Here is a 26,899-nt window from a genome sequence, read left to right as displayed (position 1 = left end):
CACACAAAAGTAAACTGAAGCAACTTGCAAAACACTTTCCAGTGAGTAATCTCTTTTTGTAGGTCACTATTTTATGCCGGGTGTCAAACTCCACCCACCCAGGCTGCCAAAGAGTTCAAAACAAACATTAAAATGCTGCCTGACTCAGGGTGAATGCAACAAGAATAATATATTAGAGCCATGAGTTCAGAATTTCTTTATATGAGAGGAATTTGACCTGAATGTGACACTTTTACACACCTGTGCTCAGGAAAGCAGCTCGGTGCATGGAATAAACCACACAAAGCATAAGATGAGGAGCTTCTGCCTCCTTTTAAAAACCCATCCTCGGCCTGTGGAGCAACTGAAAGTCTTTCTCGCCAGGAGGTGGTGCTGTGATGTCTTCTGGGGAGGACAGACTGCCACCTGCTGCCTCTGCTGCACACCTCCATGCATGTGCAGAACCAGAACAAATCACAGGGTGTCACTCCAGGACAGGCCATGACAGCAGAGCCTCACCCTGACTCTGGTTTATCTCGCTGATTTATGCTGCGTTCACGGCTGTAGGTTCTCACTTGATGATTTTAGTGCATTAGAAATAATTTTATTTAACTGATTTTCTTTCCTATGTCCATACATTTCATATGCTTCGCCATGTTTTTTTCTTTCTAAACACTAATATCGGGTCGCTTGCTCCTTGGTTCTTCTCTTTAAAGATAAAACTGTGCGTTAAAAACAGTAAAGAGTGGATATATGTTGATAATCGCTTCAAAACGTTGTGAAACGATGGAGATAAACACGACCCGGCAGCAGAGGCGCAGCCGTGATGATTGACAGCATCTTCTGACCAATCAGGTGCGGGTATGCGTTATCACCGTCCAATCAAAGCTCACCGGGAGTTAAAGGTAGGTTGCACCTCACCGAGGAAAACCGTTATACGACGGAGGAGCCGACACTCTCGCTCCGTTTTTTCTCCGTAGTTCGCCGCTCGGTTCTCCGCTAGTTACTCCATCCACACGGCCTCCTCCACGGGATTGAAATGTTACATTTTCGGTCAACGGTGGCGCTGAAGGAGTTATTTCAAACCCAGCTCAAGCGCCCGTTGACAGGTAGGGTCGGGGTGAAAGCGGCACCTGCGACCGCCGCCTGTTCGAGCGCCGTCACTTCGGACGGGCGGTCACCGGGCAGGCTGAGGGCGGCCGCCGGGTGGAGAGCCCCGCAGAGCCTCACCAGAAAGCCCGGCGTAAGAGGCTTTTGCTCCAAGGGTGACGGCCACAATGAAGCCGCCAAGGACTCCTCAGCGGAGAAGTGAGTAACCTTGGCCCCGGGTCTGTGGGCAGATGTTAGCCGCTAGGTCCAGAAGAGGCCGAACTCCATAGAAAAAAATGACAATTTATTACAGCAATTACATAGAAGACGGCTTGAGAACCATACCTTAGAGTTTCTGATTTATTGAAATAAGCCAGTATTCACAAACAAAACAGATGCCGAATTAATGACTGGCTGCTAATATTACCTTGATAATAAAATGTCGTAATCTGCGGCGTATGTCTTAGATTCACAAGGAATCTTGATTTTAATCAGTAGATCTTTAGATTGAATTCAGCATTGACGCAAAGGGGGTAGCTGCTGTCTCAGATGCTTTTCAGCTGCAATCAGCTGCAGCCAGCCAGGTAATGACTGGTGAAGTTAGTGTTTACCCGGTAGCTAGGCTGGTGAGGGCCGGAGTGGGGGGGTGGGGGGGCCGGGGAACAGCTGCTGGCATACCGGTAGTTAGCAACCGGGGCGGGATTAGCTAAGTAGCTGTAAAGGCAGCTACTGCATGCTAGTTCAGTGATGAGCATCTCGGCATGAAGGCCATGTCTGATGAAGGTCAGTCACTGTTGCATCTCACATCTTTTGTCATTGATTTTAATGTATTGATTATTGATTATGTCAAAACAAGACATGGCAGCTTTATGAACATGCATTGGCACAATATTACACTGTCATTATGAGTGATTAGCTGCTGTTAGAGAAGACTCTAGCTCAGGTGAGTGCTCAGGTGAGTGCAGGTTAACACCATCACAGGCTGCTCAGGCCTCCTTTACCCAACCAACAGTCCAGAGGTGTTCAGTTTACTGTCACATAAGACAAAGAAAAGTGACCTATTCTTAGATTAGAGAAGCTGGAATCAGGGAATGTTTATTAGTTAAGTGATTATCAAGATTCATTTTCTGTTCTGTTTATAGACTAACGGATTAATGAACTACAGTAAAAGTTTGGTTGTAAGAATCTCAATATTCACAAGGAAATCTCTAGCTTTGGCACCATGACATACATTTTAAAACCAAATATCCAATACTTCCTGATTAGTGATGTAACCGTGGACTCTGGTTGGTCCGTGGTTGGGTCTGTACGCCAGCAGCTCTGAGTCTGATGCGTCTGTTGCTTTGATGAGATGTAAATCTGCCTGAATTGTGAAACGGTGCTTCCTCTTTCCATCTGCAAACACTGAGTGTTGACTGAAGCCGCTGCTTTAGCCTCTTCAGCCTCGATGTTTGACAGCATGGATTGGAAGAATCTGCCTCTGACTGAGTTCACAGTCGAGCTGGATTTGTGACATTTAATGAGTAGTTCAGTGTCAATATTTAGACAGTGTTTGGTGATATGTTAGTTTTAACTTCAGCCAGAATCAGAGAAAGAAAATCCTGCTTTGTAGACAGTAAACTGACAAGCTGGAGTGTCGTCACGTTGCTGAAACAGTTGTGACAATGTTGACGGACTGAGATAAAGGCAGCACAGTTGCAGTTTGTCACTGCATTAACAAAAAGTGTATTTATCTTACACAAGCAGGTAAAGATGTTAATGTTTCCCAGATGAATAGTTTTTGTCAGTCTACATTATAATGTTTTGCACCAGCCTGTATCCGCCTTATTGCCCCTGCAGGCCGTCGTTGCCCCATTTGTTTCCGTTCACGGACAATTTGCTTAAGTTATCGGCTCGGTCGAGGCAGTCATTTGCCGAGCTGACTGGTTGTCGTCAACATCTCGTTTCCCCTGGAGACAAATTTCAGTTTCCACGAAGCTTTGGCTCGTTCTGTTAAACACACTCAGATTTAGCTGGAGCTGCAGGATGAATGGGTGAGTGAGCAGGTCCAGTGTCCTCCTGAAGAACACAGTGACTGCTGTTGTTGGAGGGCAGCTTCTGTGGGAGCTGAGGCCTCTGATTCTGTGGAGCTGGGATTGTTGCAACACAACGAATCCAACAAACATGATCGTGGACAGTTTAATGAGGAGTGTTGGGTATGTGAGTGTTTTCTGGCAGAAAACCATTTTCCATCCAATTAGTCCACGAACCGAAAATTACTAAGATACTAAGAGTCATTTAAAGTTGGACAAAACAAGTAATTTAAAGACATCTCTTTGGTTCCTCAGGAGCTGTGTCCCCTAATTTCTGACAAGATTTGTTGATGAAGTCAGAAAATAAGTGACAGATTAATCAATAATGGAAAACAATAAAAACCTGAAGACAAGATGGAATAAACTATACTGACAGGGAGAAATTGAAATGTCACAGCTGCCGATGTACAATAACAGATGTATAAAGTAACTACAATACAAATATTCACTAAACTAACTGCAAATCACCTCATCACGAGATAATTCAGATGAAACTAGTTGTCAGTGGCAGCACTAATTCTGGTCACTCCCTCGTGACACCGTCACCAGTTTTAGTTCCAGGCATAACAAATAACCAGGGTTAGAAGTCAGGGAGTAAATCTGTGAGTCTGAAGTCTCAGGGGCCCGGACAGCGTTCAGCCACGACTCCAGTCTGGGTATAAGGGTCCTGAGGCTGTGCCCTGGCTAATCAGGGGTTAAAAATGTTTGTAATGCAGTGGAGCTGATCCCACCCACATCATTTTTCCACAGTTTTTGCACCAAAGCCTGCGCGCTGGCGTGCTGCCCAGCAGTTGTCAGAGCCTAAAGGAGCAGATGAGTCACTCGCACAGATTGATTTGTGCAGCGCCGCCTCTCAGCGCTCCCGGTCTAATGTCCGCCTCCACCCCACACCAATTTGTCATGACATCTGTGAGGCGGTGAAACCAGCACCATCGATCGGGTCGGATAAATACTGCAGACACTACAGACGACTCTATCTGACATCTCCACTTGTCAATATGAGCGTCTCTGTCTGCGATTTAAATCTGTCAATGAAATGAAATCACATGTGCAGTGGGAGACTTTTGAGTGGAAGTAAAATCATGAGCAATAAAGTCTGTTTCAAAAGTAGCTTTATTATATATCTTTATAATTAATGCTCTGCTTTTGTAATTTCCTGTCATTTAACTTGATTGGATTTGAAGTTAATTTAAAGCTTTGTTTTGCTTTATTTAAACTTGTACACTTCACTGCACTGTAACTGCTAATGAAAGTGAAACAGAAACTGAAATCTGAAACTGAAGTTGTATCAGAATCAGTTGTAGTTATTATTAATGAATCTGTGTATGAAATATGATAAAATGGAGAAGCTCAGCTGCTCAGCTGTCTCTGTGTTCAGGACCAGCTGTCAGCAGCAGCTATACTGGGGCTGAAGAGACAGCTGTCTTCACCAAGCTAACTGACGTCCACTAATGACCACTCATCTGCTAAGTGGACAAAATAAAATTCCAGTAGATTACATGACGAGTCAGCAGAAAGACAAGAGCCAAAAGGTGTTTTCATTCATTGATTCTTCCCACCGAAGCTTTACATGCTCTGTCAGGCTCAGTTCACAGACAGCAGGAGATCTGGGTGATTCAACTGGCTCATCTATGAGAGTTTGACTAAAATAAATAAAGGAAAATAAAAAAAGACTAAATTTAGCATATTGCATATAGATGTGCAGCCAGTGCAGGTCTACAGTGCAGTGTTTTGGAGCCGCTGCACGTCTGGTTTCACCCTCTGGACAAACTGTGTGTTGAATCATCAGCTGACCTTTGAAAACACACAGAGGGAGGGATGAACAGAGCTGGAGCTGGAGCACTAATGAGAGCAGCTGAGGTGGATTAATGAGGCGGATCCAGATGTTCCAGTGTCCACCTCGAACCTGCTGGTGATGATGCTCCCAGAGGCTGCATCAAGATTCTCATATTTCAAGGTTCAAGATTCTTTATTTGTCACGTACACAGTGACACAAGTACAACATGTAGTGAAATGTGCCTTGAATCGGCCGTGACACTGTGCAGTAAGTGTACAAATAAATTCAATTAAGTTAAAAGAGAGAATTAGAAAAGGAAAGAACAATTATGAACAGAATCTGAAGAGTAAAGACTCTACTTCCTCTACTGGGACTCAAACCCTGGCGACCTGGGTGAAAACCAGGAACCCTAACCTCTAGACCAAACAGGATTTACCTTCAAGTTCCTGAATGAATCAGAGACACTGTCAGTCTCTCTTAGTGAAGGCTCAGGTTTGCCTTCATTTTAATGTTACTTCAGCTTGGAATAATAATTATAACCAAGGTTCAGGTTTATTTTTAGACGCAGTTTCTTAGTTTTGGCCACTGTTTGATAAACTTAGTGTGAAAACTGCTAATTTTTTGGTTCAATAAATAATGTGATCTTTGTGAGGTTTATTAACGTTTACTTTCATGCCTTTCAGGTTTTCTGGTTAACTTGTCGTCCTGACAGCAGCTATGAATTATACCTGTGATCACACGTCACTGAATAATCTGAAGATTTGTGTACATCTTGCTTTTTGTCACTGTTGCACATTATATGTCTGCTTACTGTTGCAAAGGTGTGCTGGTGTGTTGCTGATGAGTGTAAATGCCATTGTCACTGTCACTAATTCAGTATTATTCCCTCTGCACACTCTCTCCCTGTTGTTGATCTGCTTGCTTTACATTTGTAAGTATGTTTCTATTTTTTCTTTTAGTTTTAGTGTTTTCTTCTTAAATCCATTTTCCAGTAGAAGTAGAGGTTTTCTGCAGAATGCCGACAACCGCTTTTACCTTGACTCACTTCCTCCCAGCGGCTGTGCTTGAATCCTCTCCCTCTCCCTCACCCGTCCATCCCTTCATCCCCCCTTTCCTCTCCCTCCGACAAACACTCTCCGACATGTATTCCTTCCCCACTGGCAGGCATCAACCGTCCATTAACAAAGTTAGGGATGGACCACGGACTCAACGACATGCTAATTCCGTTAGCATGAGAATTGTTTTTAGTGTTAAAGCTACTCACATGTTGAAGAGTCAGGAGTTGGGACTTTCTCATAAGTAGAAGTGATGGATCAACCTTTTAAAGAGGTAGAATTTCAGTTCCTCTGACACTTGAAGAGAAACAATGTGCTGGCAAATACTTACTAAGTAAGTAGTTTTACTAATTGCCCATTTTCTCTGACAGGGGTAATAATTTCCTGATGGCTCGCTGCTGCTGCTGAGTCAAACCAGAGGAAACCCTGTTCATGCAGAGTGTGAGATTACACGCTGGTAGATTTCTGCTCTCATGTCTCCAAGGGTCCAAATCAGATTTATTTATTTCTGGTTGGCTGCTGAGAAGGAGCCACCTGCCAACTAAAGCTTTACTTTCAGACATCCTCTCCGAGCACGCAGGCCAGTGGCCCATGATGCATTGCAGGACATTGTGAGCCTGGGCACCCAGAGCTTTGCACAAATCCAATTTGGGGTTGATATGAATCATAGCAGAGAGCCTGCTGTGAGCTGGTCGTCCCGTCTGCCTCCTGACACGCTACTAACTTTCCTCCCAGAGATGACTTGGTGTGGAAACGCTGCGTAGAATACCAGCCAGACCATAACACTAGATAATAAAATTATCATGACGTTTACTGACTGATGCAGCAGCAAATCACAGGATTAGAGCAGTAATGTCACTGCTGAGACATTTGCACACCAGCTTTTTTTCACAGATGTTGTAGACTTGTTTCAGGGGCTGAAACCTGCTTCTGTCTTTCTCAGCTGAGAGGTGGCTGAAACAAACTCAGATCAGAGACATGACTGTGAAGCGTTCAGCTGCGGAGCTGTCAACGTCCGGTGACATAACCGTGTTCCTCGAAGTCTGATTGCTGGATTTTTCAGCAGCCTCACTGGAGACTGTATAGTCATTCAGTTGGAGGCTGGCGGTTGTTTCAGCCACTGAGCAACATGCCATCAACGTGCCCGGGGTGTTAGCAAACCTCCACGTCACAGCTGCAGCAGCATTTGCAGACTGTGCTTTTATAGGGCTGAATAGCTCTGACGCTGCAGCCTCACACGGCGCGATTGAAGATGCCTGTAAGGCTACGTCATCCTCATCTGACTGTGCTATTCATCATGAAATACTCTCAGTTTTTCTGGGCTGTATGTGCTGCTGCCACCTCACAGTGAGTTCCGTGTTGGGTTTAGAGGCCTTTGGATTAAATTAGCTGTGTAAAAACTATGCTGTGTGTTGTTAATCAAACATATTCCTGGCTGGTATTCTAGTAAAGCAGACAATTAACAATTTACATTACATTGGCCTTATGGCAGCACATTAACCTCTGGAAAAGTTAACACCCTCTGAAACTGTAAGTCTTACAGAGCGGAGACCTGGCAGCCGTGTCTCGGGCGTTATGTTGTGCTGTAAAAATCTGCTCCACAGGTTATGATGCTGAAGTAAGGCCAGTGTAAAGTAATGGTTTCCAGTGCAGTATTCCAGTTATTAATCACCGCTTCTCCTTGCAGTCAAAAAGCTTTTTCTCCTCCCTCTGCTGCAGTTCCCTCCATGTGTGTACCTCTGCCGGCCTCACCATGGAGTTCTGTCTCTCACTTTTCTGACGTGTGTTTTCATTTTTCTTCCCTGCAGGAGAAGGAAGGCAGGCATCCTGCCCAGTCTTGAAGACCTGCTCTTCTACACCATCGCCGAGGGCCAAGAGAAAATCCCTGCACACAAATTCACCACAGTGAGTTATGTCTGAGGCATTAACAACTTCCAGAGACTCTGACAGGAGAATAGCTGCTATAATAACACAAGAGACACAATATCCAATTAGGAGCTGAATTTATCGATTGATCACAAATTAAATTCATGTTTCCATGTCTGATTTGAAACCTACTTTAACATATATACAGAAATTTTATTAATAAATATGCAGATAACTACACCTAGTTTGAAAGGTTGGTAAATGTAGAAGAAATGTAGTCGGCTTCACCACTTGAAAAGTTTTGAAAGTGTACAGAAATTTCAGAAAAATGCATATTTAGAGATAATTGGGGATAAATAATCATCAAACTCCAACCAAAATATCTGCATAAAAATAAGAAATTAAGGTTGGGGAAATGGGGAACACTCTAGAGTGCACCAGCGACTTCCCATTCTGGTTCATAGCTTTGCTGATTTGTTGTCAGGTCTTAATGAAGATGTCCCCCCTCCTCTCTCCTCAGGCTCTTAAAGCCACAGGACTTCGCACAGGAGACCCCCGGCTGAAAGAATGTATGGAGATGCTGAAGGTGACCTTGAAGACAACCTCTGATGGAGCGTTGGACCGGCACCTCTTCAAAAAGTAGGTTTCCCCTTTTTTTTTTTTTTTTCTTTGAAGCTTTATTTATGTAAAGTTTATTTTGCCTTGAAAATAGCAACGCAATCTAATTTGTGTTTTTACATCTTGTGTTAAAATACTGGAAAAAGGCCACACTGGCAGTCCTGGAGTTTTATGAATAAAAGTCTTTCATTAAAGAAAGATCCAGACGTGTAGCTTGTTCTAAAATCTGTGATTGTTTAGTACTTTTTACAGCACAGTACACTGCTTTCAAGAAAGAACAGGACACAGTCTTCCAGATTATAATGCGTAAATTCAGCGGTTGTAAGGAAGCTGTGAGACAGGTAGAATGACTCAAGTTATTGTCACTTGAAAATGTTTGGTATTTGGTCCCTTTAAGTAATGTCCTCCCTGCTGTTCCACCTTTAATATCAGCATCAATATTTCATCACAGTCAGAATTATTAATGCTGGTCAGAGTCCTCTGCACTTTTCTGCTGCATGTCATTAATTATTCATCACCTCTCAGTTTGCACGTCATCCAGCTGGGCTCATTCAAGAACATGACTACTGGAAGGAAAATAGGACACTTAGATAACTGTAAAATTGAATTGTTTTATTTCTAATAAACCTCCGGGAAGCATTTAAATATGAACCTTAACTATGACAGTTTGCAAAGGACATGGGTCTGTATTGTTTGTAATAGAACTGATTAAAGGCAGAGTGAAGGCACTTCACATTCAGTTATGAATGAGTGACACACATTAAGAGCTGAAAGGAGTGGTATTTGCAACTCACAGAATGACCTTTCAATAACCTACATCAAAGGTCAACTCAATTACATTGAGAGTAAATTATGGTAAAATAATTAGTTGTTAGAAAACCACAAACGCTTGGCAAAAAAGCATTTTAACTATGACAAGGAACACAAGTCAAAAACCAAGAAGGCGTGGGAGTTCTCGAGAAATCCACAAAAACCACCTCGTCATTTATTAAATACAGAAACAAAGACCGAGCGAAGAAATATGAAAGTGAAAAAGTCACTCTGATCAAGTGAAATGCAACTCTTTATAACACTAAGAGGAGTAACCGCAACTGAAGATCATTGTCATGATCAATAAATCATTTGCCTGCTTAATTTGACAAGCTGGAAGTATCCAATATTTGTCATATTTGCTTTGAATGTATTCAAATGATAAATCAAAGAACATTTTTTGTAAAACCACAGCTGGAAACAAACAGCTGCAGAATAAAATAACACTAACCCCACCCCCCCACCCCACCCTGGCAGCATCGCTGCTGACCCTCCAGAGGAAGCGATGCTGAGACAGAACTGGGTGACAGCTTGGGAAGTGGCAGTATGCTGGGCCATATGACGGCTCGCCAGGGAGCCGAATCCTCACAGACCCCGGCACTGACGCTCCTGGCTGGAATCCATCACATCCGCTCCCTGGGCTTATTTATAGAGCTCAGCCTCACAGAGGGAAGGGAAGCATGTGAGCGGGCGGTGTAGAGTAGCGTGTGTTTTCTCTGCAGGGATCCCATGCTACAGGGATTAGACAGGGTTTGATGCAGTGAGATAGCTGAGCCACAAATCTCTCTGCTACCAGAGCGGCACAGCTTCTACCTCACCGCTTATTATGTGAAGTCATGTGTTTACTATCTGTGGCCTTAATCTCTCAAAAAGAAAAGACCAGGACAGAATCTAGAGGCATGAACAATCTTTTCAAAAAAGCAGTGAGAGATCAACACAATCGAGCAAAGGGAATCTGAGGATAAAGTTTGGTTAAGCAAAGGTGCAGAAATTCTCCCGTCAAGCTAAATCTGCTGACAGCTCATTCAGGAGATTATAGCCTGGAAATGGAGGCACTGAACTAGAAAAGCAAACGGTTCCCAAAAGACAACACAACTCATTACATGATATTTAAGTCTCTCAGCATGTGTAGAAATAATTGGACCAGTTCAATTAGCACGAGTCTGAAGTATGCAAAGGCATAACTTTAGGCACTTAACCATGGTTTTGATGATTCCTCTCAAAGCAAACTAAGTTAACTTTATTGTTTTTTAGACAAATAAAATCTGGTAAAAATCTCCTCCTTCCCTCTGCTTGGAAAATATTAAGATAGTTAATGACATTAAGAGCAAGTGAACTGAATACTCTTCCTGCTGTTGAGCTGAAAATGTGCTCAAGTTAGCAAAACTCTCACAGGGTTAAAGTGTTATCCCATCTGCACAAAGTAGTGGCTATAAAAAGCAAAAACTGCAGCTGTACCACTTACTGCCAACAGGTGGAACAAATGCAGTTGTAGCAGTCATGTCCTTTGCCTGTAGCTCACTCTCATAGTAGGTGAACATAAGCACTCGAGAGTTGTTTCCAAATTCGTTGATGTTATAGACTAACCCAAGGTCTCCTGTCTCGTCTCCTGCATTAGATGTGTCCAGAGCAACATTGTTCTGCTCACCCAGGCCTTCAGGAAGAAATTTGTTATCCCAGACTTCCAGACCTTCTGCGCCCACATTGATGACCTCTATGAAAATGCCAAAAACCTGTCTGGAGGGCAGGTGAGTGAAGGCTACTTCAGAAATAAAGTTCTCTGCAGGGACAGGACCATCTGTGAATTGTAATCTCCTCTGAAACTGAAGTACACACGGTGCACATCTCTGCAAATGCAGTTATTCACACAATGAATAAATGCATGCTGCCTAGGCGTGCACTGTGCTGCAGGGTGATTCATTCAAGTATTCATGCTGAGAGAAAAAGCAGCATTCAGTTTCTTCCAGCCACACTGCAGATTTTAGACTGTTCACAAAATGCTTCTCTTTCAATTTGCCAATAACAACCAGTAAAAGCGGTTTTAAAATGTAAGATTATTGTGCAATGTTGTAGGTGGCGGACTACATTCCCCAGCTGGCCCGCTTCAGTCCAGATCTGTGGGCTGTCGCCCTGTGCACCGTCGATGGACAGAGGTACAGTTTCAAAGTTAATTCATGCTAAATAGTTTTTGTTTGTTGGCTGGACAACCACAGGCCGGCCAAATGCCACATGACTGAGCTTGAGTTGTCCCCCAGGACAGTGGTTTGTCTCTTTCTCATTCTTAGGCACACTGTCGGCGACACCAAGGTTCCTTTCTGTCTGCAGTCTTGCGTCAAGCCGCTGAAATATGCCATTGCTGTTCACGACCATGGCACTGAGTATGTTCATCGATTTATTGGCAAAGAGCCCAGTGGTCTGCGATTCAACAAGCTCTTCCTGAATGAAGATGGTGAGGAAATAGTTACTTCATACCCGATCACAAATTTGCTTCTCACATGAACCTCTCCTCTGCTCATTGGGGGAACTGTTGGGGTTCCCTCTATATCTTAACCTCATGTTATGATGTGGTGCTATATTAATAAAATTGACTTACAATGACATTACTATACTACGATTACATTTTTTCTGACTTTGTTTTTCTGACAAAGTCATAAAAACATCACAGTATATTATGTCGTGATGTTCAATGTCCAGAACAATTTACATAGTTACTAAGACTTTTTTTACAGTATGAACACACTAATATTGATATGCAGTAGTACAAAAATTGCTGAAGCAAGGATGTTTCAATATAATTTGATTAATAATGTCAATAGAGGCTGCTCCTGTCCAGAGTTGAGCTACATGGTCAGACATTTAGAGATTATTTCTTCGAGCCTTTGTTTACTTACGGTGGTGGACTTAAAAACTCAATGCAGCTCTTTCCGATCACATCCAAAGATCCCAAAACTTAAAAGTACTTCCCTTGCTCCCTGAGCTACATAACCAAAGACACTTTAGTCATATTTCTTGAACAGTGACTCAAAGGCACTAAGAAACATATGTCAAGTGTCTAACTGAATAGCTGAGCTCATGGGTTGGATTCCTAAGAGGGTCAGTCCATTTTGAGGTCTAACACCCAAAGTGAAGATTCAAAGACGCTACGAAACACATATCAAGTGTCTAACCGGATAGCTCAGGCTGTTAGACGAGTGGTTGGTACTTCTGGGGGTCATAGGTTTGAATCTTACCTGGTTCAGTACATTTTGAAGCCTAACACCCAAAATGAAGACTCAAAGACGCTACGAAACATATAGCAAGTGTCTAACTGGATAGCTCAGGCTGTTAGACAAGTGGTTGGTACTTCTGAGGTCATAGGTTCAAGTCTTACCCTGGTTAGTACATTTTGAAGCCTAACACCCAAAATGAAGACTCAAGGGCGCTACGAAACACATGTCAGATGTCTAACCGGATAGCTCAGGCTGTTAGACAACCGGTCGGTACTACTGAGGTCATGGGTTCGAATCTTACCCTGGTCAGTACTTTTTGAAGTCTAACACCCAAAATGAAGACTCAAGGGCGCTACGAAACACATGTCAGATGTCTAACCGAATAGCTCAGGCTGTTAGACAACTGGTTGGTACTACTGAGGTCATGGGTTCGAATCTTACCCTGGTCAGTACTTTTTGAAGTCTAACACCCAAAATGAAGACTCAAGGGCGCTACGAAACACATGTCAGATGTCTAACCGAATAGCTCAGGCTGTTAGACAACTGGTTGGTACTACTGAGGTCATGGGTTCGAATCTTACCCGGATCAGTATATTTTGAAGCCTAACACCCAAAATGAAGACTCAAGGGCGCTACGAAACATCTATCAAGTGTCTAACCGGATAGCTCAGGCTGTTAGACAAGTGGTTGGTGACCATGAGTGTGTGGGTTCGAATCCTAAGAGGTTCGCTGGGTTGTGTAAGGCAAGGGGCCTTCGGAAGCAGAGTGAAAAGCCAGGAGGAGCGTGGAGGGAGGAGGAGCTTGGAGGTGGAGGTAGAGGTGGAGGAGCTTGGAGGTGGAGGTAGAGGTGGAGGAGGGAGGAGTGTGGAGGAGGGAGGAGGAGTGTGGAGGAGGAGGAGGAGGGGATGAGGTAGGTAGAGGGAGGAGTTTTAATTTTTTTTTTTTTTTTTGTGGGTAGTAGATAAAAAAATTTCAACTTCCTCTCCTCTCCTCTCCTCTCGAAATTTTTTTACCTACCTCATCCCCTCCTCCTCCACACTCCTCCACCTCCAAGCTCCTCCTCCCTCCTCCACACTCCTCCACCTCCAAGCTCCTCCTCCCTCCTCCACACTCCTCCACCTCCACGCTCCTCCTCCCTCCTCCACCTCCACGCTCCTCCTGGCTTTTCACTCTGCTTCCGAAGGCCCCTTGCCTTACACAACCCAGCGATCCTCTTAGGATTCGAACCCACACACTCATGGTCACCAACCACTCAGTAGTACCAACCAGTTGTCTAACAGCCTGAGCTATTCGGTTAGACATCTGACATGTGTTTCGTAGCGCCCTTGAGTCTTCATTTTGGGTGTTAGACTTCAAAAAGTACTGACCAGGGTAAGATTCGAACCCATGACCTCAGTAGTACCGACCGGTTGTCTAACAGCCTGAGCTATCCGGTTAGACGTTTGACATGTGTTTCGTAGCGCCCTTGAGTCTTCATTTTGGGTGTTAGGCTTCAAAATGTACTAACCAGGGTAAGACTTGAACCTATGACCTCAGAAGTACCAACCACTTGTCTAACAGCCTGAGCTATCCAGTTAGACACTTGCTATATGTTTCGTAGCGTCTTTGAGTCTTCATTTTGGGTGTTAGGCTTCAAAATGTACTGGCTTCAAAATATACTGATCCGGGTAAGATTCGAACCCATGACCTCAGTAGTACCAACCGGTTGTCTAACAGCCTGAGCTATCTGGTTAGACATTTGACATGTGTTTCGTAGCGCCCTTGAGTCTTCATTTTGGGTGTTAGGCTTCAAAAAGGACTGACCAGGGTAAGATTCAAACCCATGACCTCAGTAGTACCGACTGGTTGTCTAACAGCCTGAGCTATTCGGTTAGACGCTTGACATATGTTTCGTAGCGCCCTTGAGTCTTCACTTTGGGTGTTAGACTTCAAATTGACTGAACCTGTTAAGAATCAAACCCATGAGGGCAGAGTCACCAGTCAGTCGTCTAACAGCCTGAGCTATTCGGTTAGACGCTTGACATATGTTTCATAGCGCCCTTGAGTCTTCATTTTGGATGCTAGACTTCAAAATGGACTGATGCTGGTAAGATCCAAGCCCATACTTTCAGATCCACCAGCCAGTCATCCAACAGTCTGAGCCATTTGATGAAACGGTTGACTTGTGTTTTGTAGTGCTTTTAAGTCTTGACTTTGGGTGTTAGACTTCAAAATAGACTGATCCTAAGATTTGAACCAATGATCTCAGAATCACCGGTTAGGCACCTAACAGCCTGAGCTATTCAGTTAGATATTTGATGCATGTTTCATAGTGCCCTTGAGTCTTCATTTTGGGTGTTAGACTTCAAAATGTGCTGAACCTGGTAAGATTTGAACCCATGATATCAGCGTCTCAAGCCAGTCATCTAACAGTCTGAGCTATTCGGTTAGACAGTTGACACATGTTTCGTAGCGCCCTTGAGTCTTTATTTTGGGTAATAGACTTCAAAATTGAAAGCACTTATCAAGATCCAATCCAATTTTGGGTGTTAGACTTCAAAATGTACTGAACCTGGTAAGATTTGAACCCATGATATCAGAGTCACTAGCCAGACATTGAACAGCCTGAGCTATTTAATGAAACAGTTGGCTTGTTTTTCGTAGTGCCTTTAAGTCTTGATTTTGGGTGTTAGACTTCAAAATAGGCTGAACGTGCTAAGATTTGAACCAATGATCTCTGAATCTCCAGTCAGTCACCCAACAGCCTGAGCTATTCACTTAGACACTTGATGCATCTTTCGTAGCGCCCTTGAGTCTTCATTTTGGGTGTTAGACTTCAAAATGTACTGAACCTGGTAAGGTTTGAACCAACAATCACAGAATCACCAGTCATTTGCCTAATAGCCTCAGATTTTTGATCAGACAGTTGACTTGTGTTTCGTAGCGCCTTTGAGTCTTCACTTTGGGTGTTAGACTTCAAAATAGACTGATCCTAAGATTTGAACCAATGATCTCAGAATCACCGGTTAGGCACCTAACAGCCTGAGCTATTCAGTTAGATGTTTGATGCATCTTTCATAGTGCCCTTGAGTCTTCATTTTGGGTGTTAGACTTCAAAATGTGCAGAACCTGGTAAGATTTGAACCCATGATATCAGCGTCACCAGCCAGTCATCTAACAGTCTGAGCTACTCGGTTAGACAGTTGACACATGTTTCGTAGCGCCCTTGAGTCTTTATTTTGGGTAATAGACTTCAAAATTGAAAGCACTTATCAAGATCCAATCCAATTTTGGGTGTTAGACTTCAAAATGTACTGAACCTGGTAAGATTGGAACCCATGATATCAGAGTCGCTAACCAGTCATTGAACAGCCTGAGCTATTTAATGAAACAGTTGGCTTGTTTTTCGTAGTGCCTTTAAGTCTTGATTTTGGGTGTTAGACTTCAAAATAGACTGAACGTGCTAAGATTTGAACCAATGATCTCAGAATCTCCAGTCAGTCACCCAACAGCCTGAGCTATTCACTTAGATACTTGATGCATCTTTCGTAGCGCCCTTGAGTCTTCATTTTGGGTGTTAGACTTCAAAATAGACTGATCCTAAGATTTGAACCAATGATCTCAGAATCACCGGTTAGGCACCTAACAGCCTGAGCTATTCAGTTAGATATTTGATGCATGTTTCATAGTGCCCTTGAGTCTTCATTTTGGGTGTTAGACTTCAAAATGTGCTGAACCTGGTAAGATTTGAACCCATGATATCAGCGTCTCAAGCCAGTCATCTAACAGTCTGAGCTATTCGGTTAGACAGTTGACACATGTTTCGTAGCGCCCTTGAGTCTTTATTTTGGGTAATAGACTTCAAAATTGAAAGCACTTATCAAGATCCAATCCAATTTTGGGTGTTAGACTTCAAAATGTACTGAACCTGGTAAGATTTGAACCCATGATATCAGAGTCACTAGCCAGACATTGAACAGCCTGAGCTATTTAATGAAACAGTTGGCTTGTTTTTCGTAGTGCCTTTAAGTCTTGATTTTGGGTGTTAGACTTCAAAATAGGCTGAACGTGCTAAGATTTGAACCAATGATCTGTGAATCTCCAGTCAGTCACCCAACAGCCTGAGCTATTCACTTAGACACTTGATGCATCTTTCGTAGCGCCCTTGAGTCTTCATTTTGGGTGTTAGACTTCAAAATGTACTGAACCTGGTAAGGTTTGAACCAACAATCACAGAATCACCAGTCATTTGCCTAACAGCCTCAGCTTTTTGATCAGACAGTTGACTTGTGTTTCGTAGCGCCTTTGAGTCTTCACTTTGGGTGTTAGACTTCAAAATAGACTGATCCTAAGATTTGAACCAATGATCTCAGAATCACCGGTTAGGCACCTAACAGCCTGAGCTATTCAGTTAGATGTTTGATGCATCTTTCATAGTGCCCTTGAGTCTTCATTTTGGGTGTTAGACTTCAAAATGTGCGGAACCTGGTAAGATTTGAACCCATGATATCAGCGTCACCAGGCAGTCATCTAACAGTCTGAGCTACTCGGTTAGACAGTTGACACATGTTTCGTAGCGCCCTTGAGTCTTTATTTTGGGTAATAGACTTCAAAATTGAAAGCACTTATCAAGATCCAATCCAATTTTGGGTGTTAGACTTCAAAATGTACTGAACCTGGTAAGATTGGAACCCATGATATCAGAGTCGCTAACCAGTCATTGAACAGCCTGAGCTATTTAATGAAACAGTTGGCTTGTTTTTCGTAGTGCCTTTAAGTCTTGATTTTGGGTGTTAGACTTCAAAATAGACTGAACGTGCTAAGATTTGAACCAATGATCTCAGAATCTCCAGTCAGTCACCCAACAGCCTGAGCTATTCACTTAGATACTTGATGCATCTTTCGTAGCGCCCTTGAGTCTTCATTTTGGGTGTTAGACTTCAAAATAGACTGATCCTAAGATTTGAACCAATGATCTCAGAATCACCGGTTAGGCACCTAACAGCCTGAGCTATTCAGTTAGATATTTGATGCATGTTTCATAGTGCCCTTGAGTCTTCATTTTGGGTGTTAGACTTCAAAATGTGCTGAACCTGGTAAGATTTGAACCCATGATATCAGCGTCTCAAGCCAGTCATCTAACAGTCTGAGCTATTCGGTTAGACAGTTGACACATGTTTCGTAGCGCCCTTGAGTCTTTATTTTGGGTAATAGACTTCAAAATTGAAAGCACTTATCAAGATCCAATCCAATTTTGGGTGTTAGACTTCAAAATGTACTGAACCTGGTAAGATTTGAACCCATGATATCAGAGTCACTAGCCAGTCATTGAACAGCCTGAGCTATTTAATGAAACAGTTGGCTTGTTTTTCGTAGTGCCTTTAAGTCTTGATTTTGGGTGTTAGACTTCAAAATAGGCTGAACGTGCTAAGATTTGAACCAATGATCTGTGAATCTCCAGTCAGTCACCCAACAGCCTGAGCTATTCACTTAGACACTTGATGCATCTTTCGTAGCGCCCTTGAGTCTTCATTTTGGGTGTTAGACTTCAAAATGTACTGAACCTGGTAAGGTTTGAACCAACAATCACAGAATCACCAGTCATTTGCCTAATAGCCTCAGCTTTTTGATCAGACAGTTGACTTGTGTTTCGTAGCGCCTTTGAGTCTTCACTTTGGGTGTTAGACTTCAAAATAGACTGATCCTAAGATTTGAACCAATGATCTCAGAATCACCGGTTAGGCACCTAACAGCCTGAGCTATTCAGTTAGATGTTTGATGCATCTTTCATAGTGCCCTTGAGTCTTCATTTTGGGTGTTAGACTTCAAAATGTGCGGAACCTGGTAAGATTTGAACCCATGATATCAGCGTCACCAGCCAGTCATCTAACAGTCTGAGCTACTCGGTTAGACAGTTGACACATGTTTCGTAGCGCCCTTGAGTCTTTATTTTGGGTAATAGACTTCAAAATTGAAAGCACTTATCAAGATCCAATCCAATTTTGGGTGTTAGACTTCAAAATGTACTGAACCTGGTAAGATTGGAACCCATGATATCAGAGTCGCTAACCAGTCATCCAACAGCCTGAGATATTTAATGAAACAGTTGGCTTGTTTTTCGTAGTGCCTTTAAGTCTTGATTTTGGGTGTTAGACTTCAAAATAGACTGAACGTGCTGAGATTTGAACCAATGATCTCAGAATCTCCAGTCAGTCACCCAACAGCCTGAGCTATTCACTTAGACACTTGATGCATCTTTCGTAGCGCCCTTGAGTCTTCATTTTGGGTGTTAGACTTCAAAATGTACTGAACCTGGTAAGGTTTGAACCAACAATCACAGAACCACCAGTCATTTGCCTAATAGCCTCAGCTTTTTGATCAGACAGTTGACTTGTGTTTCGTAGCGCCTTTGAGTCTTCACTTTGGGTGTTAGACTTCAAAATAGACTGAACCTGTTAAGAATCAAACCAACAACCTCAGAATCAACAGCCAGTCACCTAACAGTCTGAGCTATTGGGTTAGACACCTGGGGCATGTTTCGTAGCGCCTTTAAGTCTTGACTTTGGGTGTTATACTTCAAAACAGACTGAAGCTGGTAAGATTTGAACCAACAATCACAGTCAGTCGCCTAACAGCCTGAGCTTTTTGATGAAACAGTTGGCTTGTGTTTCGTATCGCCTGTAAGTCTTGACTTTGGGTGTTAGACTTCAAAACTGACTGAACCTGCTAAGAATCAAACCCATGACCACCAACTCACCAGCCAGTCACCAGACAGACTGAGCTATTTGGTTAGACGTCTGAAGTATGTTTCGTAGTGTCTTTGAGTCTTGACTTTGGGTGTTACACTTCAAAACTGACTGAACCTGGTAAGATTTGAACGAACAATCACAGAATCACCAGTCAGTCACCTAACAGCCTGAGCTTTTCAATCAGACACTTGACATGTGTTTCGTAGCGCCCTTGAGTCTTCACTTTGATGTCCCTTTTTCGCGTCCTTAAGACTTTCATATTCATCAAGGATCAAATCCACAACTTCAAGTAACACCTGTAACACCCTGAGCCACTGGGTCAGACCTTCTAGAGGTGTATTTTTTTAGACCATTTGAGTGGTGCCTTTGCACATTAGCCGTCAAAATTCCAAGATATATTTCTATACTAAGGCAATTTTTATAGCAAACTAAGATGTTTTTTTGCCGTTCCATACTATGACATTATTTATAATGTATTATGCTATTTAACAAAGCAGAGAACCTGCTTATTTTTTCTACATTGTTCTCTCCTGTTACATAAGAAGATTAAAAGCAGTTCCCTGCCTCGTTATGTTGAGGTTCCTCAGTGTTCTGTCTTTTTCTAGTTTGACTTTCTCTCTTACAGATAAACCACACAACCCCATGGTTAATGCTGGTGCTATCGTCTGCACCTCCCTCATTAAGGTAAGCTGCATTTACACACCCCATCATGAATTATTGAGAACATTTACTTTGGAAATTGTTTAGTTCACATACAATATAATAAACAGGCCAATAGGACTCTTGTGTCTTTAAAAAGTATTGTGAGGGGTTTTATTTTTATGTCAGGGTTGGCAGAGCTTATTTTACAATTTGAATTTTGAACTGCAGCTAGAAAGTCCAACAAACTTGTGTCCAAAGAGAGAATTTGTCTGAAATAAAATTAGAATTTGTGGAGAATGTGTTTCTGCCAGATCACTGTATACAGGGAGATTAAGGTTATAGATAATCACGCTGAAAGGGGATTTGGTTGAAAGCAGCATCGTGCGGATATCCTGCACAGACGCACCCGGTTCATAGAGTCCACAGAGTGGGCGGAGATGGAGACAGGGCTCAGGCACATTTTTAATCAGGGAAACTGCTCTGTTACCTGAGTGTTTCATTCCATATCCTCCTCTGACCTTCAGACACATGGAGCTGATAGAGACACAAGAGCACCACCTGCTGATTTAAGACTCAAATTAAAATCTAAACCTCAGTATCCTTTCTCAGGTGGCCAGTGAGGATCAACAGGAACTCACGAGGGCGTCTCAGAGTTTAATTACAGTATTACATTCTCACAATGAGAGGAGGCTCTGTCTTCTCATGCTCTACTAAATCATACAAGATCTGGCTTCCTCAGCTCAAGTCTGCACAAGTACAAATCCACAGACAGCATCCTGCCTCTCCTCCATCCTTTAGCTCTGGTCTGTAAAACCTGGCCTGAGAGTAAAAGCGGTTCTATCAGGGAGGATTCAGACTCTATTTACCTCTATTAAGTGTTCAGACATTTCTTAAAGCAACCAAAATGAACATTTGTTTATAATCCGAATCCTTTAATTTCTTTTTTATAATGTTCAGATCAACATCCTGAATAAGAAAATATTGAATTTCAGTGTTCTTGATATTCACCTTTATGTTGATCACTATCATAAGTCCATAAATATGAATTATTAAAGATTGAAAATAACACATGTATATACTGTGTTTCGTCATATAGAAATGAAAGTAGTATCTCAGCTCAGTGTATCTGGCAGAGAGTGGAGCTGTAAACTCACAGTACACAGAGCTTTAAGCCTGAACACCCACTTTATAAAAGAAGTCGCCTGTAGCTTGATCATTTTTATTGTTTACTGAAACACAGATCACACCACATGATCTTTCAACATGTTGTATTTCTTTGTTTTTGGATGAGTAGAGGAGTCATCCAGGATGTTGTGTTGCAGTCACATTGTATGGGAATGATGATCAGCTGATGAACAGCACAATGGCAACATGTAGATGACTGAGATTTTGAGGTTTGTTAATTTTTACCTAAAAAAAAAAAAAGAAATATCTGTCGTTGATTATTCCCATACAATGTGGAAGAAATTTCCCTCAACCACTGAATCCCAACCAGTCACTGTTGAGATTTGTGTAGCTGAAGCTTGAATCTGTCGTATCCATTGAAAACCAGGTTCTGTGAGGGGCTGTGTGCATGCGTCCCTCCTCTTCCTCTCTCTGAATCTAGATCTACACTTCAAATACGCTCATTTGCAATGTACCTTTTCAAGGCTCGTTGTGTGGTTTTATGTGTTGTTGCATATTTTACAGCATTAGGATCTTTGGGAAATTATGACCACAGCAACAGGTCAATGACGTTGGTAATTTTCCTTTTTAATCATTTCTTCCCCTCTTTGGTCTGGATTTGTGAAAAGCTTTTAGCCTTCACGTGGCTGTTGATGAATGTTTCAGTGTTGCTTCTGTACTTTTCACCTGCATTCTCCAAACTGTTTATACGTCTGGATTATAAACAGTGCAGCTCTGGCTCAGCTCAAACACTGGTTTTATGTCATACTCCATTCTTCTGTCGAGGCGGACTCCTTTGTTCAGTTTAGTTTTTCCTTTTGTTTTATTTCCACTGTAGATCTGAGACTAAAACTGATCTGTTAGTGCAGATAAATCCTTCGAATAAAAACATCAGTCGGTTTTTGTTTGCAGCCACAGCGGCTGATAAAATCCACTGTGCGCTCTTAGCATCCGCGCAGCTAGTTGTAGTAAAAATAGTGATTGCATTATCATTCATTGGTATTTGTTAGATTAATGACATCATCACCAGCAACAGAAAAGATTAAGATCAACAGATTTCACTGTTAAGGTTAAACATGCAGATGATGTGATTTGTGTTGCACCAATCACAACGCTTCATCTAGAGTTTGTTGGGACCTGTGATTTGCACACGGCCACACTGCGACTCAGGCGACCTGCAGTCAGGTTCAATGATGTCTGGTCGGCAGCTGCTGACTGTGAAACATTCAGTGATGGACGCTGTGGATTCTGTGGCTCGCAGTGTAGAAAACACTCAGTCACAGGCAGCAGCTTAGTACAGCAGACACACTCTACTTCAACACACCTGCAGACTCAGGGTGTTGTGATCAGCAGTTACACCTCAATCAAACACATCTGGAGCAGTCGAGGTTCAGCTGAAGATAAAAACATTTTTTCCTTTGATCCCGTTCATTGAATTTTTTTCTTTTCTTTTACAAACCCAGAGACACTGAGTGGATTAACTGTTTTATTTCACCTCCTCCATCTCCAGCTAGTCTCCCACTTCTAATCTTAATTCATCTGGTTTGACTGGTCACATTACTGATGAATTTGAAACTGTAGTCATGTAGTTTAATATCATAGAGATATGGATGATATATAATAGTGCTAATTAACTTTTGGTGTCAGTGTCAGTTTGATGTGTGTCAGACGTGCTCTGACCGACATGTTTTATCAATAATCATTGTTCTGTTTGTGTTTCAGCAAGGGGCAAGCAACGCCGAGAAATTTGACTATGTGAGTGTGTTGCATTACAGACGTACACACATTATATCTGGAAGATAGAAATGAATGTTGCTATCAACTATAAACTGATTATTTATTTGTTAAGTGGCAGAAAGTGGAAAATGTTCGTCACAAATCCAAAACAAAACCTGCAAATACTCAGATTTGTGGCGACAGTGAACATTTAGATCAGGGAATCTGGGATGAGCGGATGTGAACTTGCTGCTCTGCTCTGCAGGTCATGAACTTCATGAACAAACTGGCAGGAAACGAGTACGTGGGCTTCAGCAACGCCACGTGAGTGAAAGCACAGGTCACTGCAGAAATGTACTGAACGAGGAGAATAACATCTGCAGACTGAGCTGAATTCATTCAGTCAGGACAGTGTAAAGAACAAACCTCCTCCCTCTCTGTGTCCCAGTTTCCAGTCGGAGCGCGAGTCTGGAGACAGAAACTTTGCCATCGGCTACTACCTGAAGGAGAAGAAGGTGAGGTCAAAGGTCATCCACAGCTGAGCAGAGACGTTATTTAATCTGAGGAGTAGGAACCCACTGAGCCACGTAACTGACAGTTACTGGTCAGTGGTGAGAAAGCGAAGCTGAGTGTGAACGCTGACATTCAAATAGTTATTTGGGTTTTTTTTAATACTTGTTTAATTTGACATATTTGTACGTGTTTTCATTAATTCTCACCCTGAACGTTTGCAGCTGTTTGACGGTGATTTTGTCTTTCCAGTGTTTCCCAGAGGGGACAGACATGACCGCCATCCTGGACTTCTACTTCCAAGTGAGTAGTTGAAGTCATGTGATGAATATGAGCCATCGCCATCATCATCATCATCATCATCATCATCATCATCATCATCATGCTACGACTGCGGCCGCTGCAGGTGATCAGAGAAAACAGATTTATTAATCGTTCACGTTCTTCCCCGTCAGCTGTGCTCCATCGAGGTGACCTGTGAGAGCGCCAGCGTCATGGCAGCGACTCTGGCCAACGGCGGCTTCTGTCCAATCACAGGAGAGCGTGTGCTGAGCCCCGAGGCGGTGCGAAACACTCTGAGTCTGATGCATTCCTGCGGCATGTACGACTTCTCCGGACAGTTTGCTTTCCACGTGAGTAGCTCGTTCACACAGATGCTCTCATCAACGAGCTCCAGGGTCACGGCTCATCACGGTGCTCGTGTTTCAGGTCGGTCTGCCGGCGAAATCTGGCGTCGCCGGCGGGATTCTGCTGGTTGTACCGAATGTGATGGGCGTCATGTGTTGGTCTCCTCCCCTCGACAAGCTGGGCAACAGCGTCAGAGGCATCCAGTTCTGCACGGTAACCTCAGTGGAGACTGAGCTGCATGATGAGGCTCCTCACATCTTACCCATCAAACTGAGTCTTCTTCTTCTTCTTCTGTCAGGACCTGGTTTCTCTCTGCAACTTCCACAACTACGACAATCTGAGGCACTTTGCTAAGAAACTGGATCCTCGCAGGGAAGGAGGAGACCAGAGGGTGAGTCCCGCCTCCTGTGTTTGCTGTGTCCTGGAAGCTGCGTGACCTTGTCTGCAGGATGTTAATGCACAGCTCCACCTGCTGGAGAACCACTGTACGATGTGTGATGTGCTCACACTCATCAATAAAACAGAGATAAAACACATCACATGAAGGAAGAAGTGGAAGAATATAAATATGAACATATATGTATGAATAGTAGCTTTTGTGCTGTAAATGTTCAGCTGTAATGTGTTTGTTGTTTCAGGTGAAGTCAGTGATCAATCTGCTGTTTGCTGCTTACACTGGAGACGTCTCCGCCCTGAGGAGGTGAACACACTCTTCACACCTGATTCTAATCCACTGCTGAGTGTTTGTTTCCTCCTGATTGACCCTGAGATTAAACGTGTTTTCATCAGGTTTGCTTTGTCCTCCATGGACATGGAGCAGAGGGACTACGACTCCAGGACGGCTCTGCACGTGGCGGCTGCTGAAGGTGAGACCCTGAGCACATCACTGTGTCAATGAGTCAGTTCAATCAGTGTGTTTGGTGATGGAGCTGATGTGTGTGTGTGCGTGTGTGTGTTTTAGGACACACTGAGGTGGTTCGCTTCCTGCTGGAGGCCTGTAGGGTGAACCCGGTTCCCAGAGACAGGTAACATCCAGCAGCAGGATCTGTGGCTGTGTGAGCTTCAGTGATGCTCTGTGTTGCTATGACAACACTGTGTCCTCTGCGTCCTGCAGGTGGGGGAACACGCCTATGGACGAAGCCGTCCACTTCGGCCACCACGACGTGGTGACCATCCTCCGCGATTACCACACCCAGTACAGTCCCCAGGAGAGCACGGCCGACAAGCAGAACGCAGAGAAGAACCTGGACGGCCTGCTCTGATGGAGGGGACGCTGCGCGGAGGAAGCTGGAGGTGGACGGTGTGCTGTGAGGGGAAAAACACATCACTCTGCACTTGAGGAAAACATTTTGACCCAAGATCCGAGAGGAAATCCTGATCAACTACACACGTTAAAACTACCCACATGATAAACTGTACGGTGAAAACCTCTCCACTGTCCCTCCAGTGTAAAAGCTCCTCGTCATGGTGTTAGTAGATGTTGTTGGTTTTTGTATTTTATTCTTGTAAGTGGGGAAATATTTTTATTTTCTTCTCTCTCTCTGTATTTTATCATCAGCTGTGTAGCTTTGTAGGAAATGACCAGCCACCAGCTGAATGCTGGGTAAATTCAGCGGTAGCTGGGAAATTGACGGACTCTGTCCAGATCTTAAAAACCTTCCTCACCTCATCATCACAACGTGGTGGAATGTATCTTCCCCAAACACCTGAGTGTGTGTGATATTTATTTATCTCTGAAGATAAACTGTACATTCATGTAGTGTGTGTATACTCCTGAGCTCCGTTAGTGTAAATACGTACAGGTGTGTCGCTGTAGGTCTGTTCTCGTCCGGTGGATTCACGAGGTGTGTGAGGTAGATTTCACTCAAACAGTCAAATACGACTTAGATTCACATTTATGAAATATTCAGCGTTTAAAGGATGTTGTTGTTTTTTTTTGTTACCTAAAACTGGATTTGTATTTTCCACTCTTCTGCTGTATTATTTACTATTTATTTTGCATTTTGGTTGTTTTTTGTAACATAAGGAAATAATGTCAGCAAGTTGGCCAAGGTCTGAGGGAAGAGTTAAAGGTTTCTACATATCTGATACGACACTGCCAGAATCAATTACTGTAAAGATCCACCAACATCAGTTCGTTTTATGTTTTTGCTTTAAAAAAAAAAAAAAAAAAAAATCTGACAGGTCAGAGCAGTGACTCAAACTACAACATCAGCTCGTCTCCAGTGTTTTCAGTCGTCCATCTCACTGTGACCCAGAGCCTCTTACAGTGGTGGTGACTGTCTGTTTCCAAACCAGGCTCATAAATCATGTCTATTGTTTATGCAACAACACAGTGGAGCTCGTGTCAATCAGCAGCTGCTTCCAAACTGAATCCAATAAGAACTAAATGAAGAAGCAGGCATTTGAATCTGAGAGTTTCAGCTGCAGACAGTCGACTGACGTTGAAGTCGGTGGATTCAGCTCTTTAACTGAACTCAGGACACTAAGTTTAAAGAGTCAGGTGTGTTTGTTGAGATTGTATCGAGGTAGTATCGAGGCTTTAGACACTCTGAGATGCATCACATGATTCAAGATGGTTGGTTTTCCTTTGTGTTAAATATGTCGTGTGTGAAAGACGTAGTCTGTGTCCTGTTGGGACGTTTAGTTGACACGTTGAGCAGTGGAAACCCTTTTACTCCTCAGGTTGGGATCAGTTCATTCAGGTTAAAACGGATCAAAAGAAGCACAATCCTGCAATATTTTGGAAATGTCAGATGAAATCAGCAATATGGGTTTGATTCCTTTGATATGAAGTGATCCCGACCTGCAGCTCGGCTCCCTCCTCCCTGTCAGTGAAATGAGGTGGTTTCCGTTTGTGCGACTGAAATATTCTGAATGTAACGTGTTTGGTGGCGTTCTTGTTGTATATTTCTGCCGTCGCAGGCAGTCCAGATATTTATTCACAGATAAAAACATTTAATAAAAGTTAGAGGGGAAAAAAAAAATACAACATGTCTGTTTTTTGGGGGGATTTTTAGTTCAGATGCCAATATTC

General features: G+C 43.0%; 1 protein-coding gene across 4 annotated transcripts; it reads left to right on the top strand.

The window, feature by feature from the left end:
* Window positions 1–893: 893 nt before the first annotated feature.
* glsa (glutaminase a) lies at window positions 894–26,854 on the top strand. 4 transcript variants are annotated; one of them, XM_071464394.1, is made up of 18 exons: window positions 894–1,287; window positions 7,787–7,877; window positions 8,359–8,477; window positions 10,885–11,014; window positions 11,340–11,419; window positions 11,552–11,715; window positions 19,829–19,887; window positions 22,732–22,764; window positions 22,991–23,049; window positions 23,174–23,240; window positions 23,488–23,538; window positions 23,691–23,867; window positions 23,944–24,075; window positions 24,161–24,253; window positions 24,501–24,562; window positions 24,652–24,728; window positions 24,824–24,887; window positions 24,977–26,854. In XM_071464394.1, the coding sequence occupies exons 1-18, from the start codon at window positions 1,019–1,021 to the stop codon at window positions 25,122–25,124; spliced, it is 1,875 nt and encodes a 624-aa protein (XP_071320495.1). In that variant the 5' UTR covers window positions 894–1,018; the 3' UTR covers window positions 25,125–26,854. The 4 variants fall into 4 exon arrangements, with proteins under 4 accessions (XP_071320495.1, XP_071320494.1, XP_071320496.1 ...); XM_071464393.1 differs by having other exon boundaries at window positions 895–1,287; window positions 7,781–7,877; XM_071464395.1 differs by lacking the exon at window positions 894–1,287 and adding an exon at window positions 3,949–5,848 and having other exon boundaries at window positions 7,781–7,877.
* The last annotated feature ends 45 nt before the right edge of the window (window positions 26,855–26,899 follow it).

Source organism: Trachinotus anak, unplaced genomic scaffold, assembly GCF_046630095.1.
Source record: "Trachinotus anak isolate AG129_WGS33_773 ecotype Australia unplaced genomic scaffold, CSIRO_AGI_Tana_v1 ptg000026l, whole genome shotgun sequence".
In the NCBI taxonomy this organism is placed as follows: Eukaryota; Metazoa; Chordata; class Actinopteri; order Carangiformes; family Carangidae; genus Trachinotus; species Trachinotus anak.
Note: the sequence above shows the minus strand (reverse complement) of the source record. Positions and strands in the feature narration are given on the sequence as shown.